At 36.0% G+C, this 17,671-nt stretch overlaps 1 protein-coding gene across 4 annotated transcripts in view; it reads left to right on the top strand.

Moving 5' to 3' along the window:
- The window catches only part of SPAST (spastin), a 93,331-nt gene that overhangs the window by 67,511 nt on the left and 8,149 nt on the right, over positions 1-17,671 (top strand). For all 4 annotated transcript variants that reach the window (XM_020972367.2, XM_020972366.2, XM_020972365.2 and 1 more), the window contains 5 exons: positions 516-587; positions 5,246-5,321; positions 8,756-8,847; positions 9,015-9,094; positions 11,819-11,861. In XM_020972367.2, coding sequence (XP_020828026.1) covers positions 516-587; positions 5,246-5,321; positions 8,756-8,847; positions 9,015-9,094; positions 11,819-11,861 — 363 coding nt within the window. The remainder of the gene's footprint in view (positions 1-515; positions 588-5,245; positions 5,322-8,755; positions 8,848-9,014; positions 9,095-11,818; positions 11,862-17,671) is intronic.

Genomic DNA, 17,671 nt, shown 5'->3' with positions numbered 1-17,671 from the left:
ATATATGCTGTATATACCCTACTGTGTTGAGTACTTTTTTAGTTTTTAGCTACTTTAGCAGACTAAAAAAAATTTGTTCAAATTATACAGAAACCTGGTTGTCAAAGTTGCCAAGACTTTTTTCCTGCTATGTTTCCAGGTGTTTCTGCTCTCCTGGATGTCTATGCAAAAAAGAGAAATGAACAAAGAACTGGCACTATTTTTTGCTGGCAGCTCAACTCCCTTTATTGTAAGCTGCCATTCCCATAATAGAAAGGAGAAAAGCCATCATCCTCTTCTTTTCCTTCTAGTCCTTTTAACAAAAGGACTGACAGGAAGCTTCCCTTTTCGCATAACAGAGAAAAACATCATAATTTTGATATAATATCAGTAATCATGTATTTAATTTTTAGAAAATCTTTGTTATTTTAACATCCCAAATTAAGTACTGTTTAAATAGGGTATTGTGATGCTTTAAATCCTTATTTTAATATATGTTCATGTGGCTTTACACCTGCTTTTTACATTTCTTAAAGGCCAAAGCAGTAGCTGCAGAGTCCAATGCAACTTTCTTTAATATAAGTGCTGCAAGTTTAACCTCAAAATATGTGAGTACTACTTTCAATATTTATTAAGTTAATGTGCAAATTTTAATGTATTAAATACTACTAATAATGATAGTGTAAGTAAGAATGTTTTCTTAGGATTTTGTACCTGCTTTAAAGATATAACAAGAAATTATAGATTTGAAAGTAGTTTATTTTTTAATATTTCCCTTTTGTGGAACATAATCATTTTACCTCTAAACATTCAATTCAACAAATATTATTAAGTGCAAGCATCAAGTATACAAAGTAAAACATGAAGCAGTCCTTGCCCTTAAAGAGCTTACATTTCTTCTGAGAGAATACAACATGTACAAAGTAAATAAATATAAAATATGAGTGTAAAATGTTATGAAAAGTATCCTCAAGAGGGAGAGAGTACTAATTACTAGTGGGAGGAAATCAAGAAATATTTCATGTAAGAGGTAGCACCTGAACTATGCTTTGAAGGAAGCTAAGGATTTTATGAAGCAGGGGTGAAGGAGATATGGGGGCCTGCTCATGCAAAGATACAAGATGCAACGGATGGAATGTCTTGTAAAGGGAATAGTTGATAGTCTGGTTTGATTGAAACAGAACTTCTTCCATAAAGATGAAGAATGTAAAATAAGACTGAAGAGCTAAGTGGTAGCCAGATAGCAGAGGGCTTTAAATACCAAGATAAAAGTCTTGTTTTTATCCTAAGAAGGGAATAATAGATAATATTAGTTACTAGAAAGGAAGCACCCAAATTCTCTGAGACTCCCTCCACCCCCCTTACCCTTTACCCCAGTACTCAGGTTTTCTATATAACCTTCCCAAGTCTCTCCCTCATTTCCTTTCTGTTATTTATATGTCTATTTTTTGTCTTTTCTCCATTTGCTTTATAATGTCCGTGATGATATTCCAGAAAGAGCTTATTTTGATATTCGTATATTCAGTGGCAAGAACTTTAAGAGTAGCAGTGTCTGATGTTACACAGCAGACATATTAACAGGGTCGATGCCAGGCAAAATTGTGAATATGATAGTTTGACTTTTACTTCCAGCCTTCAGTCAGTCAGTCAGTAAGGACTTGCATTGTGCAAGGCATAGTGCTGAAACACCAGGGGATTCAGAGACTAAAGTCCCCACTTGCAGGGAGTTTACTTTTTAATATGTACATATAGGAGTGTATGCAGAATGTACACTAACCATAACAGGAACCAGGAATGGCTGTGTGGAGAGTGGGACTTGAGTTGAATCAACAAGCTGAATTCATCCCTTTCTCTGTGTCAGGCCCTTTGCTTAGTGCTAGGGATGCAGATACAAGCAAAAAGAAAAATAGCTCCTGACCTCAAGGAACTTACTTTTTAGTGGAGAAAGATAACATATAAAAGAGGGCTTAAAAGTAGGAGGGATTTAAGGAGGGGACATGTCCATGGTAGGGGCGTGGATTGTGGTAGTCTGGAGGATGAAGCATGACTCATCTGTGTCCTTTCTCCAAATGGAGGTTCTGAGTAGAGCTGACCAATGAGAAAAGGGGGCCACAGTGGTGGAGGGAGAAGCCCCTGAGGTACTGAGGCATGGTGGTAAAAAAAAAAAACCTGGGAATTTTAAAAGGCAGAGATGAAGAGGGAATTAATTACAGGCATGGGGAACAGTTAAGTGCAAAGACATGGAAATGAAAGATGGAGGTATTGTGTGAAGTCTGCCAGTATGGCTGCATTGTAGAGTGAGGTGTAGGAAGACTGGAAAAGTAGAAAGAAGCAACGTTGTGAAGAGCTTAGGTGAAAGCAGAAGAGTTTATACAGTGTATTCTGGAAGTCTTGGTGCAGTTTTAAGCTTAAGTAGCTTAACTGCTTAAAACTGCACAAAGACTACTGGGAGACCCAATATTTCATCCTAGGGGAAATAGGGAGCCCCTGGATTTAGTTGAGTAGGAGAGGGACATAATTAGACCTGAGTTTTAGAAAAATTACTTTGGCAGTTATGTGGAGGATAGATTGATGTAGGGAGAGGCTTGAGTCAAGAAAAAAATGTAGACGTTTTTGCAGTAGTCCAGGGCAGAGGTAATACAAGCCTGAATTAGCATGGTGAACTACTACAGAAATCACCAATGTTTTAATATTTTAAAAACCTTTTAGGAATTATTATGGTAGTTTGAAAAACATGGCAAAAATCATAATAGCCAACAGAACTTAAAAGAACTTTTAAGTAGTTGTGAAAATAATACATTCTGTCTATATCATAAGTTAGAAACAATGTGTTCTTACAAAGAGGAATACTTTGAAGATAATTTGGTCACTTCATATGCATTAGGGTTATACTTTTTTGATGGAAAAACTTTAATCTCATTCATACTTAGATATGTGAATGATGATTTATGCTATATTAGCTTTCCCAGAGTATTTGGATTTTAATAGAAGTCAAAGCATTAAGCCATAGGAATCAACTCTAATGGCGGAATTTTAGCCATAGGTGGCAGGTCAGGGAATGTGATAATTCTGAGGAAGAAAACCTTTCTGGTTCCCCTCAAATCATACTATATTATGATTGTCCTAGATGTTGATCTGGTTTTGGTTGTAGACTTCTTTGATCAAGGTATGCATATAAGTTCTGTAGATATTAAGTGTTTATAGCAATGGTGAATGAAATGAGTCATTAAAGCAGCAGAATCATTTTCTGACCCTGGATTAGTGTGTTCTAGTGTGTTCCACTAATGTGTTCTTAGAATCATTCTACAAATTCAGTTGGATGAATGTTTATTAGAGGTTTTAAGGTACCAAAGATTTTTGACGTCAGCCAATTTAATGTCACACTCAATAAGTGAGGCAAAATAAATAGCTCCCCAGTCTTGGCTTAAATATCTGGAGAAAATCTCGTTATCTGTTAGGATAGCATGTTAGCCTGTTCGATTATTAGACTGCACTATTTATTGTAAAGCTTTTCCTTATACTGAACCCAGATCTGCTTCTTTCTAACTATTCATCCAGCCTTCAAAAGCAATACAAAACAGGACTGTATGTACTCTCTTCTACATGATATCCTTTTATGATACACACCATATCTCTCCTTAGTCTTATTTCCAGGCTAAACATACCCAGTTCCGTTAGCTGTTCCTCAGAGATCAAGGGGTCTAGACTTTTTCATTATCCTTGTTTCCCAGCCTCTTAGGATACTACAGTTTGCCAATACTTCTCTTAAAAACTGACAGAACTAGGCATGTTACTGCAAATGTGTGAGTAGCACAAAATATAGAGGAACTGAAAAACTTTGGAAACTCTCTGGACTTGACTTTTCTCATTTGTAAAATGAAGGGGCTGTTTTTGAAGTAGATGAAGTAGATGTTTTTTAAGGTGCCTTCTAGTTCTGCAGTGTATAATTTATTTCACATTGTCCAGATGATATATTTCTGTTAATATAGTCCAAGATTACATTAGCTTTTTTTAGCAAGAACATATGAATGTTGGTGTATATTTTTGTGATCAAGTGAAATCCCTCAAATCTTTCACAAAGGTTTCAGTCGCATATTTTTTCCTACTATGTTAAATATGGACAATTTTGCATACACGTAGTCTAATATTAGCTTGTTAATTTATATAAAAAACCAAATTTACCACCTTATGAACTACGAACCAATTACCTAACAGTATAACAAATAGAAGGATTTCCTTCATTAAAGGAAGAGTAGCAGGGGCAAAAGAAGATGGTATTAGAAAAGGATCTGAAAACTGACACAAATTTGGAATTGTAAAGGTGAGCTCAGTTAAAATTTAAAAAAAGGAGCTGTAGGACTTAGTATACTGAGGGTTTTTTTAATCCTTTAGAATAGCCTTTTTAAAAGCAGTCATTACACTAATAGCACTTTAGCTTCTGCTTGGGATGTGTAAAGTAAAATAGTCATCAAAGCAGCTTTGTGCAAAGATTGGGTATCCATAAATTTGGGCCAAGTCTCCTTGGTCAAATACCAAGTTCTTATGGTAATGGAGTTGTGGAAACAGGTAAAGGAAGGGAGAAGAGGCAGCTAGGTTTGTCTTTATACCATTTGTTTCCTTATGCAGTACTAAGTACTGTGGCATCTGGGAATGGCCTAAGTTGACTGGATTTGGCACTTTAGGAGTATTTCAATCAAGAGGCCGAAGTGACTCATGATACCTGGAATTTGTTGCCTACTGTTGGTGTTTATGACACTGACTTTTTCAGGAAGTTTCACTGGGATTATTCATTGTAAGATGGATTTTCCTTCATCTTACCCTCCTACTCCCCCCCCAAAAAATTATTTATATGTATGTATGTATGTATGTATGTATGTATGTGTGTGTGTGTGTGTGTGTGTGTGTGTGTATATATATATATATATATACACATATACACACACACACACACACACACACATCATTCACTTATTCTATATACTTACCTACCCTCTGTGTCTCTATCCCAAATTCTATTTGTTCCTAAGGGAGAAGAAAACTGAAGTTGTCTTTATTGGGTTTTTTTGTTTGTTTGTTTTAAACAATTTTCAAACCCAAATTAAATCTTGATAAATGTTTTCTTCTTTCTCTACCCCCTAAATTTATATTGAAACAAAAGGAGAAAAATCAGGTTTATTTGTCCTAAGATTGCAGTCATAGAAATGATTAGAGGTGGAATAATTTTGAAGTTTAATGTGTAACAAAATGTTTAATATTTTGTTTTTAGGTAGGTGAAGGAGAGAAATTGGTAAGAGCTCTTTTTGCCGTGGCTAGAGAACTTCAGCCTTCTATAATTTTCATAGGTAAGACTATGTTGTGCTGATGAATATCATTCATGAAATCCCTTTCTCCAAATATGATAGGGCTCTTATTCTTTCAGTACTTAAATAGATCTGTGGTATCATTGCTGTGGATACAGATAACAGCCTATGAAGACTCTTGCTTGCTGTTTGACTCTTATTCATGTCTTCCCATAAATCTTTCACAAGAGATTCACCCAACATGCTAAGGAACTCCATCTAGATCTCATATAAAAATATGGGTACCTATGCAGCATGTAGGCTGTCCATCTATAACTAATTTACAACAGGTCCACCACTTTTTCTGTTCAGAAATTTCTGTTATCCTTTACATTGCTCTGGGTACATAGTTTATTATTGATAATGTGCTGAATATGTTTTCCACCACACATCTTGTTATTAACCTTGACTTAAAATTTTGATTCCTCATGAATTATAGTATTCTATGATTTACAGTGTAGAATAACTATGAAGACAGTGATGTTAGAAAGATGAGATGGAGAAATTTGGAGTAATTGAGAGCACTACAGGCAATCTTGTCCATTCCTTTCTTCTGTTCAATTCTAAGTCCAGTTCATTGTCCATCTACCATGTTTGCCAAGTAAAGTATATGACATGCTCTATAGATTATCCAATTGACTGTATTATAGGCTGGTCAATATGAATTCTTCATCTACTTTGTTTTTCCTGCTTGGATAGTCAGGCCAAACTCTTTTGAGTGATTATGGATTTCATTTTGGCTGCTCTGCAGTGTTATGGGGCTTGATGCAGCCAACACTATGTCATCCACAAACAGGAGCTTCTGGAAGACCTCATCTATAGGGAATCACTCTTCCATTTGGACTTTGTACTGGACATCCTTCATGACAGTGACAAACACCTTTGGTGAGCATATGTCTCCCTGTTTTATGCCTCACTTGATATTAATAATCAGAGGATAGTCAACATTTTCTCTATTTTTGCATCTTTCAGGGAACCTTGTATGTTCTTAATATATGATTGGGAGACATCTTGATGAAGGAGACCTTTAAGGCTACATTTTCCTCTGCCTGACTAGATGCTTTTTCATTCAACAAACAGGGTTATTTTTAAGTTTTCTACCTTTCAGTCAACTGTTTGACTATAAAAATGTCTTCTGCCACAGAATATAATTTGCACCCTGCCTGTTCTCTTCTTAGTTCTTCATCAAGAATGTCTTTTATGTGTGTAAATTCTCATGAAGATGTCGCAGATTTGCAAGAATAGATGTACAAATTAGTCATTACTGATATATTCTCAAGTTCTCCTCTCTCTTCTTTTCTTGTAATAATAACAGCTTTGATTTTTCCCCACTCTTTCTGATACTTTAAGAGTTGATCACTCAGTGCCCTCTAGGTTGTCTCTTGGTTTTCCCATCTCTGTTTTCTTTAGTGCCATTTCTGCAACCTCACAAGTTACATTAAGCAGCATGATATTAGATTCCAAATTGGCTCTGTTATCATTTTTGTTATAGAAACTATATAATTCTTTACATTTTCCTTCCTTTGTCCTTTCTTTGTCCTTTCCTTTCCTTTGTTCTGTACTGTCTTCCCATCTTGCTCAGGATGGAAGTATAGAAGTACTCATAGGCCCAGTCTCCCTACTGATCAGCATGGGAGTTTTGACATGTGTCATTTCTGACCTAGGGCAATTCAGCTTTTTTTAGGATAATTTTTGTCTCTCTGCCCACTCCTGGGCCTGAGTTCATCATATTAATACCTAGTTTAGTGCAGACCACTGATTGATATATTCCAGTGCACCTCAAAATTCTCAAACTCAAAAGATCTGCCAGCTTCATTCTCCCAATAATCCCTGGTAACTGGGATTACATGTGTTTTTTTCTGTTTTTCAGATGAGTATGTTCTAAACTGGTATTGTTCTTAGCTATTATAGCAAGGATATTTAGATGTTTGCCATCCAAGCTGGTTTCTAAACTCTTGGTTCCCTCACTGTGGCAGTTAACCTGTGTTGATTAAACTTGCTTTGGAAATGGTAATAGTCTCTTTCTTTGTCCATTAATTTCCATTTTTATGCATCAGTAGGTTATTTAAGTAGGTCAGATGCAAAATATTAAGATATAGTATTTTTCTCATTTTTATTCTTCTGAATTTGTTGGGTTTTCACCTTTGTTATAACAAGTCATTGGTCTGACTATAGATTAGTAACCAGTCATTTCTTATCTATTAAGGTTTGGAAAGTTTCTTTTTTTTTTTTTTATGACATTCAGTTTTTTCCATGCCCAGAGCCTCATCATTCTCTTCTTGAAGAGAATTTATAGACATGTGATTTCTGAACAGAATATGAGTTTTCGGCCTTTCTTATATCTTATTTCTGAATCATATTTTTACATCATATTTTTTCACTGTCCTTTCCTATGGTCATCTTTGCATTAAAGAGCCCTGAGTATAAAAGTATATAGTGATTTAATTTAGGAAGGACTTAATAAGTTTTCCATAAATGTCTCTATCACTACATCATTTGTGACAGAGGTTGTCAAATAAGTTGCCGGTATCTTTGGTGATCCTTTTGCAAAATGGTCCTCATGTATTTTGCAGTGCAGAATGATCAGGTATTCTTTGAAATTATATTTCTTTTAGCCTTTATAGGTGTCATAAAACCTCATTCTTGAAGAATTTGTGAGCAGTCTTTTTGTTTAGCTGCAGTGATTTTATATCTTCTGATTTCTTTTTATAGTGATAGTGCCAGTATTTATACGATTCTTTTCAGTGTTATCAGTGTTTTAGTTTCAGTTCAGTGGACACCCAGTCATAGGCCAACAACCTCACATTAAAAGTACCAACAGCTAATTAATGTTAATCATCTTACAACTTTTTTGTTGTAAGACAGTTTTAATTTTTTGATTTGTAGCACTCTGCATTATTTCTGACCACTGCCATGATGACTGTCAGAGTAGAGCAAGATTGAGGGTTATTTTGTTATTTTGTGCATTTTTTTGTTTCACACATTGCTATGGCCGTTGAATTCATAGCCTACTGATAATGAGTTTCTTTGTACTTAGATTAACTGGAAAGCAGACATGAAAATTTTATCAATAAAGCATTTTTTAAAAAGCAGACCTATTTTGTTAATTCAAACCTTTTCAGCATGGTAGAACCCAACAGAGTTTATTCTCCGTTGACTGAGTCTTCAAGAGCCCAAATTTATCTCTATGCCCCTAGAGGACATTGGAATAGGATTTTTGTGGAGGAGAAGGGATACTAGTTAGCAAGCATCATTCAGAATGGAAAAGTTCAAAGAAGAAACTCATGTTAAAGACTACATCATGACTTCAGTTGTTTCCCTCTGTTAAATAACTTGCAACATTTAGCTCTTAAAACAAGAAATAAATTACATAGAGATAATTTTAAATGATTTGGGTAGTTTGGCCATTGATGATGGTACCATCGTTTTCTTTGCAGATGAAGTTGATAGTCTTTTATGTGAAAGAAGAGAAGGAGAACATGATGCTAGTAGACGTTTAAAAACTGAATTTTTAATAGAATTTGATGGTGTAAGTATTCTTCATGATCTTTATTTGTTTTAACATAAATATTTTCCTTTTTTTAAATAACCAAAATTAGAAATATAATTTTTGTGTGTAGTATATATTATTTGTATGTATTCTTTTGTATCACTTTATTTAAACTTATAAAAAAAATTTTTTGATTCCTCTTATAGGTACAGTCTGCTGGAGATGACAGAGTCCTTGTAATGGGTGCAACTAACAGGCCACAAGAGCTTGATGAGGCTGTTCTCAGGTAAATAATTTGTATGTCTTTCTGTATTTTTAAAAGCTACGTTACACTTTTACTTTCCTTTGCCCTCATTTGCCTTCTCTTCTCCCCCTGATTCCTCTGTCCCTTAATTGTGAGGAGGGGATAATATTTTTTTTTCCTCTCATGATTTCCTTTGTCATCTTTGGTTGTCAATTTTATCAACTCTTTGAAGGTAGACCATATATTGTTATTGTTTATATTTTTCTCCATTGTGTTAAATCATTCACACAAATGTTAACTCTTCTTGAGTTAGCTATGAGGACTACTAACTAGTAAATCAGCATAATTGAAAATTTTCCTTCAAACCAAAAGCAATTAACATTTTCCTTTTCCTGATTGAGAATTAGCACCCTAATAACCCTCACCTTCTTCTTCTAGCAGTAAAATATAGGTGGAGGAAAATGGGAATTATATGAGTATATATATAAACTTACTATATATGAACTTGTATTTTACATTTCAAACTCAAGATTTATATACTTTAAGAAATTTGTCTTTCCGAGAGCACATAATTTAGTATATCCTGAAAACCCCCCCAAAAAACCTAACATCAATTTTATAATGTTCATATTAGTTTTAATACTAGTATGGATATAAATAAAGCCAAAGTGTGGAAATGCCTAGGAAAATATTGACCAAGTCTGATGCCCTTTTATTAAAATATGAGGCATTTTAATACATTTTCATTCAATTACATATTACTGTTACATATAACCTTTCAGATGAATAAGCATTCAGCCGTTCAAATGAATAAAGTTGAATTGGAGTTCTGTAAGCAGGCTTCAAATTAATAAATTCTCTGTTTTTCATTGTAGGGTATCTGAGTGCATGTAATAGTCCTAGCATTATGGCCTTCATTGATATATAGTGACTACTTGGTTTGTAGAGAAGCTATATTACTCTTTGACCTTTTTTTGAATTCCCAACTGTAGAAATGTAGACTTGAAAGACAAATGGTAATAAGTAACATGGGAAAATTGCACTGCCAAGGAAGTTCTGCTGGTAGCTGAAGAAGCATACTATTCTACAAGATCTAGGAATAATTTCCATTACAAAAGGCTCCTATCACGATGCTATTGAGGAATAAAGATCTATCATCTATTTTATAGTTATTCTGTCACCATATACATGAGGAACATGATTTACACAATAGTAAAATTAAATCTATAGCATAGTAGAATAATTTATAATAGGATTTAACTCTTTTTTTTTCCAATTTTCCTCCTGGGTTGTTTCTGTTTCCTTAGCTTAGACATGTCTACCCTAATGAAGTCAGTGGATTTTGTGAAAATATAATGTTAGGTAAAACAGTATGGGAGGAAATTAGTTCAACAGGATCAGTCTTATAAATGAGAAATCTACTTTTAGCACCTAAAACTCTTGGTGTAAGAACTTCTACAGTACAGAATGATAAGAGGAGATTCTGCTAGACCAGAAACTCCTTTGGGCAGAAAATAAGTTCAGTAACTGTTATGGATTGGTCATACTTACCTCTTGCCAAGAATAAGAGGGTGAGAAGGGCTTCCCCTAAAACAAGAAAAGTGAGAGAGCCACCACTTGGAATGATGAAACAGCTAGATATAAGGAATTAACATTATTTTTGAAACATTTATGGTGAAGTTTTATAAAATATTTGTACTTAAAAGTTAACCCAAGTGTACAAGTATTGAGGCATATGTTTTGAGTTAATTGATTAATTTCTTATTTTACCGTTACAGCATGTTGCTGTCTTTGCTATCACCAAAAGTAGATTAGAACCACCTATCATTTTTTAAAGCTGTATTAGTGTCTTTTGTTCTGATACCACAGTCATTTCCAGAAACCCCCACTCATTGAACCTCTCTTGTAACAACGAAAAACAGTTATGCAAAATTAAAGCAGATCTTTGATAGTATATGCAACATTCAACAGTTGTAGTCTCTTACCTCTTGTCTGTTCTAAACAAAAAAGCCATTACAATTAGTCATTTTATCTGCCTTTCAGTATTGTTTTTATTTACATTATTATGGTCATTGTATATACTTTTTCTAGTTATGCCTACTTCATTCTGTCTTACAACTTTTCCGATGCTCCTTTCATTTCTTTATATTTGTCATTTCTTACAATGCAAGAGTGTTCCATTACAGTCATGTTAATGGTGCAGCCATTCCACTCACTTTGGGAACCCACTTTGTTCACAATTTTTGGCTATTACAAAAGTTCCATCTGTTATTTTATGACAGTATTAAGTAAAGTAGATAAATTAAATTTAAACAGTAAATGATGTAAAAAAGCAGTTCTTTAAAACATTTTTTTTTTGCTTTTTTAAAAAAATTTTTAGGTTTGCATTCTCTTCTTCCCCTGCCCCTTCCTTCACCCTTTGAGAAGTCAAAAAAACAAAATCTGTTATAAAAATGTTTACTCAAGTAAAACAAATTCCCGCATTGGCCATGTTTTGGGGGAAAAAATATGCCTCAGTCTGCACTCTGAATGCATCACTTCTTCATCTGGAACTGAGTAGCATGTTTTGTCATGAGGCCTCTGGAATTGTGTTTGTTCATTGTGTTGATTAGAGTCCCCAAGTCTTTCAAAGTTACATAAAACAATTTTTCTCTACAACCAACCTCCTTCAAGTCTTATCTAAGATATCTTGAATTTAGACTTTATTTTTAAGTGAATTTAACATTTTAAATCTAGTTTTTCTTACTTGGTCAAAACTTTTTTTAGGCGTTTCATCAAACGAGTGTATGTGTCTTTACCAAATGAGGAGGTAAGTATATATTTTTATTTCCAGTTATACAGCTAGTGCCTCTTTCCTTAAACAAAAAAAAAAGGTTTCTTCATTTCAATTAATTTAATTATTATGGCATTGTAGAAGTTGAAAGAGATCCTTTTGAGATGGGAAGGAATCTTTAAATTTAATGTCTAAGTTACCTGATTATGTTTTCTTAAAAGAATAAGATGAATAAGAATGAGTAATACAGTTTTTACCCTCCAGGATTTTACATTCTGAGGGCAGCTAGTTCAGATCTGGCCTCAGACACTTGACACTAGCTGTGTGACCCTGGGCAAGCCACTTAACCCCAATTGCCTCACCAAAAAGCAAAAAAAAAAAAATGGATTTTACATTCTGATAGAACTTACCTCATGACAAATACCCAAATAGCTAAATGCAGTGGTTTGTATCATAAGAATGGTTTTGTGTGTCATAGGAGTTGAGAGGAAGTAGGGATCACATGTAGCCAGGGTAGTCAGAGATGATTTCATGGAGAATGTGGAATTTGAAATTAATATATATGCTTGGTTGGGGGGGGTTGTTGTTTTTTGTTGTTGTTGTTGTTGTTGTTTTTACCAATTACATAGCACCTATATAGGGGGACTGTATGCTTTTAATTTTAACTATTCTCTTTTCTTTGGTAACCTCATTTACTCTCATGGTTTAGTTAACTCTTTGAAAATAATTCCCATATCTTTTACTTCAAGCTCCAACCTTTTCAGAGTTCTAGTCTCATATTTCCAACTGCATTCTGAATATCTGTGCTTGGACATCTCAGGAATACCTCAAATTCAGCAACATATCTGAAACTGAACTTAACCCCTTCCTTTCTACCACCCCAAATCTGCTAATGTCTCCATTTTCATTGATAAAACTATCCTCACCTAGGCTCAAAATCACAATCATCTTTGGTTCTTTCCTCCCCCTGCTACCCCATTACCTGCTTCTATTACTTCCCAGGTTCGGTTAATTCTACTTGTGCAGTAACTTTCAAGTAAATATACCTCTTCCTTTCCACTTGACCATCCTAATTCAGACCATCATCACTTTTTTAACTGGTCTGTTGCAATAGGCTGTTTGACTAGTCTTTCTGTTTCTGGTCATCCTTTATACTCCAGTACTTGGAATGTTCTTTATTTCCTGCTCAACCACATCACTTTCATGTTCGAAAACCTTTAGCAGTTTAATGCCTTAACTTGGAATTAAGAGCTTTTACAACCTAGTTTCAGCCTGTGTTGACTCCCTTTACTTACACTACTCCACCTCACCAATTCTGTTCCATTTAAACCATTCCATGGTGGATTTGGAGTCAGGAAGACTTGGCTTCGTATCCCACCTCAAGATATTTCAAAACTGTGTGACCTTAGGCAAGTCAGTCAGCCTCTGATGCTTGATTTCCTCATCTGTAATGTAGGGATACTATTAGCACCTGCCTCACACAGTTGTTATTAGGATCAAATGACAAAATGTGTTAGAACACTTTGTAAGCCTTAAATCTTTATGTAAGTGCCTGCCATTTTTATCATTATTCTCTTTTTTACCCCCATCTTTGTGCCTTTCTTTAGCTGATACCCAGTGCTTGGAAGCCTTCCCACCCCTCATCCCTACCTTTCTAATTCTTCCCTTCTTTCACATTCAACCTTGGGCATACTCCCCTGAAAGATGACTTCTATGGTCCCCATCCACACCTTCTAAATCTGGAAATGATCTCTCCCTCCTATACTTCTTATATAATTTGGATGTTTTCTTTCCATTTGTATTTTAGTTACTATTACATATATATATACACACACACATACATGTGTATGTGTGTGTGTCTGTCTGTCTGGTCTCCCTTTGCAAGCTGGCAAGCTAGTTGACGGCAAGAACTATCTCACTTCTTTTATTCTGGTGCCTTATGCATGACATTCATTCATTTATTACATGATGGCCCAATTGAATATGAGGGGCTAAAGAGAAGGGAGGTTTTGAGCTTGCATGATTAGGGACATAGTAACTTGGTTAACAGTCCAGTCAGTCCATGCATTTATTAAGGATTTACTGTGTACCAAGCACTGTGCTTTACTGAGCACTATAAATACAAAGAAAGAGGAAAATGTAGTCTCTGTTATCAAAAAGCTTATGTTCTATGGGGAGACAAAATGCATGTAATTATATAAGTACAAGATATATATGCAGAACAGATGGAAGGTAAACTTAGAGGAAAAAGGCTATCTGAAGGCGGGTAGGTGTGAGATGAGGAGGAGAAAGGCAAGGCCTCTTGCAAAAGTGGAATTTGAGCCGAATCCTGAAGGGATCCATAGAAATGAAGGCACATAAGTGAGCAGAGAGAGCATTTCAGACATGGGGACAGCCAGAACAAAGGCAAGGAGACTAGAGACTGGAGATAGATTGTCATGTTCCAAGATCAGCAAGTAGGCCAGCATAGGTGGATTGGATGGTACAGAAGGGGAGTCTAGTGTAAGAAGACTTGAAATGTAGGAAATATGAAGGGCTTTAAAGCTCAAACATAGGATTTTATATTTGGTCCTAGAGATAATAGGGAACCATTAGAGTATATTGAATAGGTGGATAATGACATGGTCAGACCTATGCTTTAGGAAGATCACTGTGGCAGCTGAGTGGAAGTTGGATTGGAGTAGGGAGAAAATGGAGGCAGGAAGACCTATAGAGGACTGTTCTAATACTTCAAGCTAAAGAGGGGATAAGATCCTATATAAGAGTGGTTGCTATGTGAATGGAGAGAAGTGGATGTATGTGAGAGATGGGAAGGTACAAGTGGCAACACTTGGCTATGTGACATCAGTTCGAAGGGGAAGTTGATGGCAGCAAGGATGCCAGGCTTCCCTTATATAACTCTGCTCTTCATTCAGATTGTGACCTCCAATCCCTTGATGCCTCAAGTCTTTCTCAGACTATCTCCCCCACTCACTCCTAGTCACTCTCTCTTCTCCTCCCTATCTTAACTCCTTGGTGAACCAGTTCAACTCTTTACTGTCCTCCTCACTTGAATTCCTAGCCCGCTTATCGTATTACTTATTATGCCCAGCCAAACCTCAGCGTCAGATAACTCCCACCAGTCACCATCTTCACTTGTGCTGAATGAAGGTGGAGAATATCATACAGCCATTCTGATTGAATCCTCTACATATTTATGTTACATAACCTCAACAGGGCCCTCATTGCTCCTGGGCAATCCTACTATACCTCCCTTATCAACTCACTGTCCAACTCTCCACAGCACACTCTCTGCCAAACCTTTTCACCCCTCCTCATAACCTCCCATGACTACCCTGCCCAAACTCTTTTAGCTGAGAACTTTGTCCCATATTTTATAAAAAAAATTGAAAGCATTCACCACGAACTCCTTACTCATCTCTTGTCATTCTGTTGCCTTTTGCTATTATCTCCTCTTTCATCCCTGTCTCATGTGATGAAACTTACTCCTTACCAAGGCTAACCCTTCTACCTGCTCAAGTGATCTCATTCTATCCCATCTTCTCCAATAGAATGTCCCGATCATCCCCACTCTATCACTTCTTTTTTCTTTTTTTAATGTATTTTTACTTAAAATTAAATATTTTCTGACTACTTTTAAAATTTTTTTAACATTGATTTTTTTAAAATTTGAGTTTTCAAATTCTTTGTCCTTACCCCTTCCCTACCCTTTGAAAAAGCAAGCAATATTATATTAATTATACATGTGAAGTCATGTAAAATATAGTTCCATATTAGCCATGTTACAAAAGAAAATATATGCACAAAAAAAGAAAGAAAAGAAAATGTTAAAAAAAAGTATGCTTCAGTCTGCATTCAGAGTTCATTTATTCTCTTTCTGGAGGTGGATAACATTTTTTGTCATGGGTCCTTTGAAATTATCTTGAATCTGTAACTTAATCATCATTAAAATATTTCTGTTACTGTTTTTAACTTATTTTTCATCTCACTCTGTCTGTTGGCTCATTTCCTGTTGCCTACAAATATTGATCATGCCATCTGTGTTATCACATCTCTACTGTCCTTTGTAGCTAAACTCCTCAAAAAGGCCTTTGACAGTAGATCCCTCCACTTTCTCTCTCCTCCCTCTCTCTCCTTATCCCCATACAGTCTTGTTTCTGACCTTATCATTTCACAAAAACTACTTTCTCCAAAGTTAGTAATTAACTTTAAGCTGCCAAATCCAGTGGCCTTTTCTTAGTCTTTATTCTTCTTGACCTCTCTCAGCCTTTAATGCTGTTGATCACTCTTTCCTCCTTGATAATCTCTTCTTTCTAGGTTTTTGGGACACCATCTTCTCCTGGTTTTCCTCCTGTTTTTCTGATCATTATTCCTCTGTCTCCTTTGCTGGATCCTTATTCAGAATACATTTTCTAACCATAAGTTTCCCTCAGGATTCCCTTCTTTACTTGGTAATCTCATTAGCTCCTATGGATTTATTTAATTACCATCTCTATGCTGATGATTTTCAAATCTACCTTTCTTGCCCCAATCTCTTTGCTGACCTCCAATCTCACATCTCCAGTTGCCTTTCCAGCATCTTGAAATGGATGTCTAATAGACATCTTAAACTTATGTCCAAAATAGAACTCATTATCTTTCCCCCTAAACCCTCTCCCACTCCTGCTTTCTTTGTGACTGTAGCAACACTGTCCTCCCAGTCTGTCAGGCTCACAACCTAGGAGTCATCCAGGATTCCTTTCTGTCTGTCTGTCTGTCTGTGTGTCTGTCTGTCTCTCTCTCTCTCTCTCTCTCTCACACACACACACACACACACACACACACACACACACACACACACACACACACACACACACACACACCCATAGCCAATCTGTTGCCGGGGCCTCTGGTTATCACCTTTGCAACATCTCTCAAATATATCCCCTTTTCTTTCACCTCTGACACTGCCATAACTCTAGTTCAGGCCCTCATCACATTATGGCTGGGCTATTGCAATAGCTTGCTAATGTGTCTGCCTGCCTCAAGTCTCTTCCTACTACAATCCATCTTCCATTCAGCCACTGAAGTGATTTTCCTGAAGCTCAGGTCCATTCATGTCACTCCTCTACTCAATAAACTCCCATAGCTTCTTCTTGTCTCTAAGAGCAAACGTGAAATCCTTTTTAGCATTCAAAGCCTTTCATAACCCTGCCCCCCTTCTATCCTTTCCAGTCTTCTTTTCTTTACTCCCCCTGACAGATACTCTTTGATCCACTCTTTAACACTCACCTCCTGGGTGTTTCAGGAATAGGACATTCCATTGTCTTGGCTTCAGGCATTTTCTCTAGCTGTACTCCATGTCTGGAATACTCTCCCCTCCTCTACTCAGTCTACTGACCTCCCTGGCTTCCTTTACGTTCCAACCAAAATTCTACCTTCAACAGGAAGTCTTCCCCAATTCCTCTTAATTTCTTTGCCTTCCCTCAGTTAATTATTTTCTAGTTATCCTATATATAGCTTGCTTTGTATTTGTTTGCATGTTTTCTTCCCCATTAGATTGTAAGCTCTTTGAGGGCAGGAACTTTCTTTTGCCTCTTTTTGTTATCCCTGGCCTAGCAGTCAGCACAATTCCCAGCTCATAGCAAATGCTTAATAAATACTTATTGATTGATCCATTGATGCCCTCAACAGTAATAGGGAAGTTGGGAAGAGAGGAGGGTTTTGTGGGAAAGATAATAAATTCTGTTTTGAACATGTTGAATTTAAGATGTCTATGAGGTATCTAGTTCAAAATGTCCAGTAAATAGTTGGTGATGTGGGACTGGAGTTCAAAAGAGAGGTTAGGGCTAGATACAGAAATCTGA

The sequence above is a fragment of the Phascolarctos cinereus genome, unplaced genomic scaffold, assembly GCF_003287225.1.
Source record: "Phascolarctos cinereus isolate Bilbo 61053 unplaced genomic scaffold, phaCin_HiC Scaffold_2;HRSCAF=192, whole genome shotgun sequence".
NCBI classification, from domain to species: domain Eukaryota; kingdom Metazoa; phylum Chordata; class Mammalia; order Diprotodontia; family Phascolarctidae; genus Phascolarctos; species Phascolarctos cinereus.
Note: the sequence above shows the minus strand (reverse complement) of the source record. Positions and strands in the feature narration are given on the sequence as shown.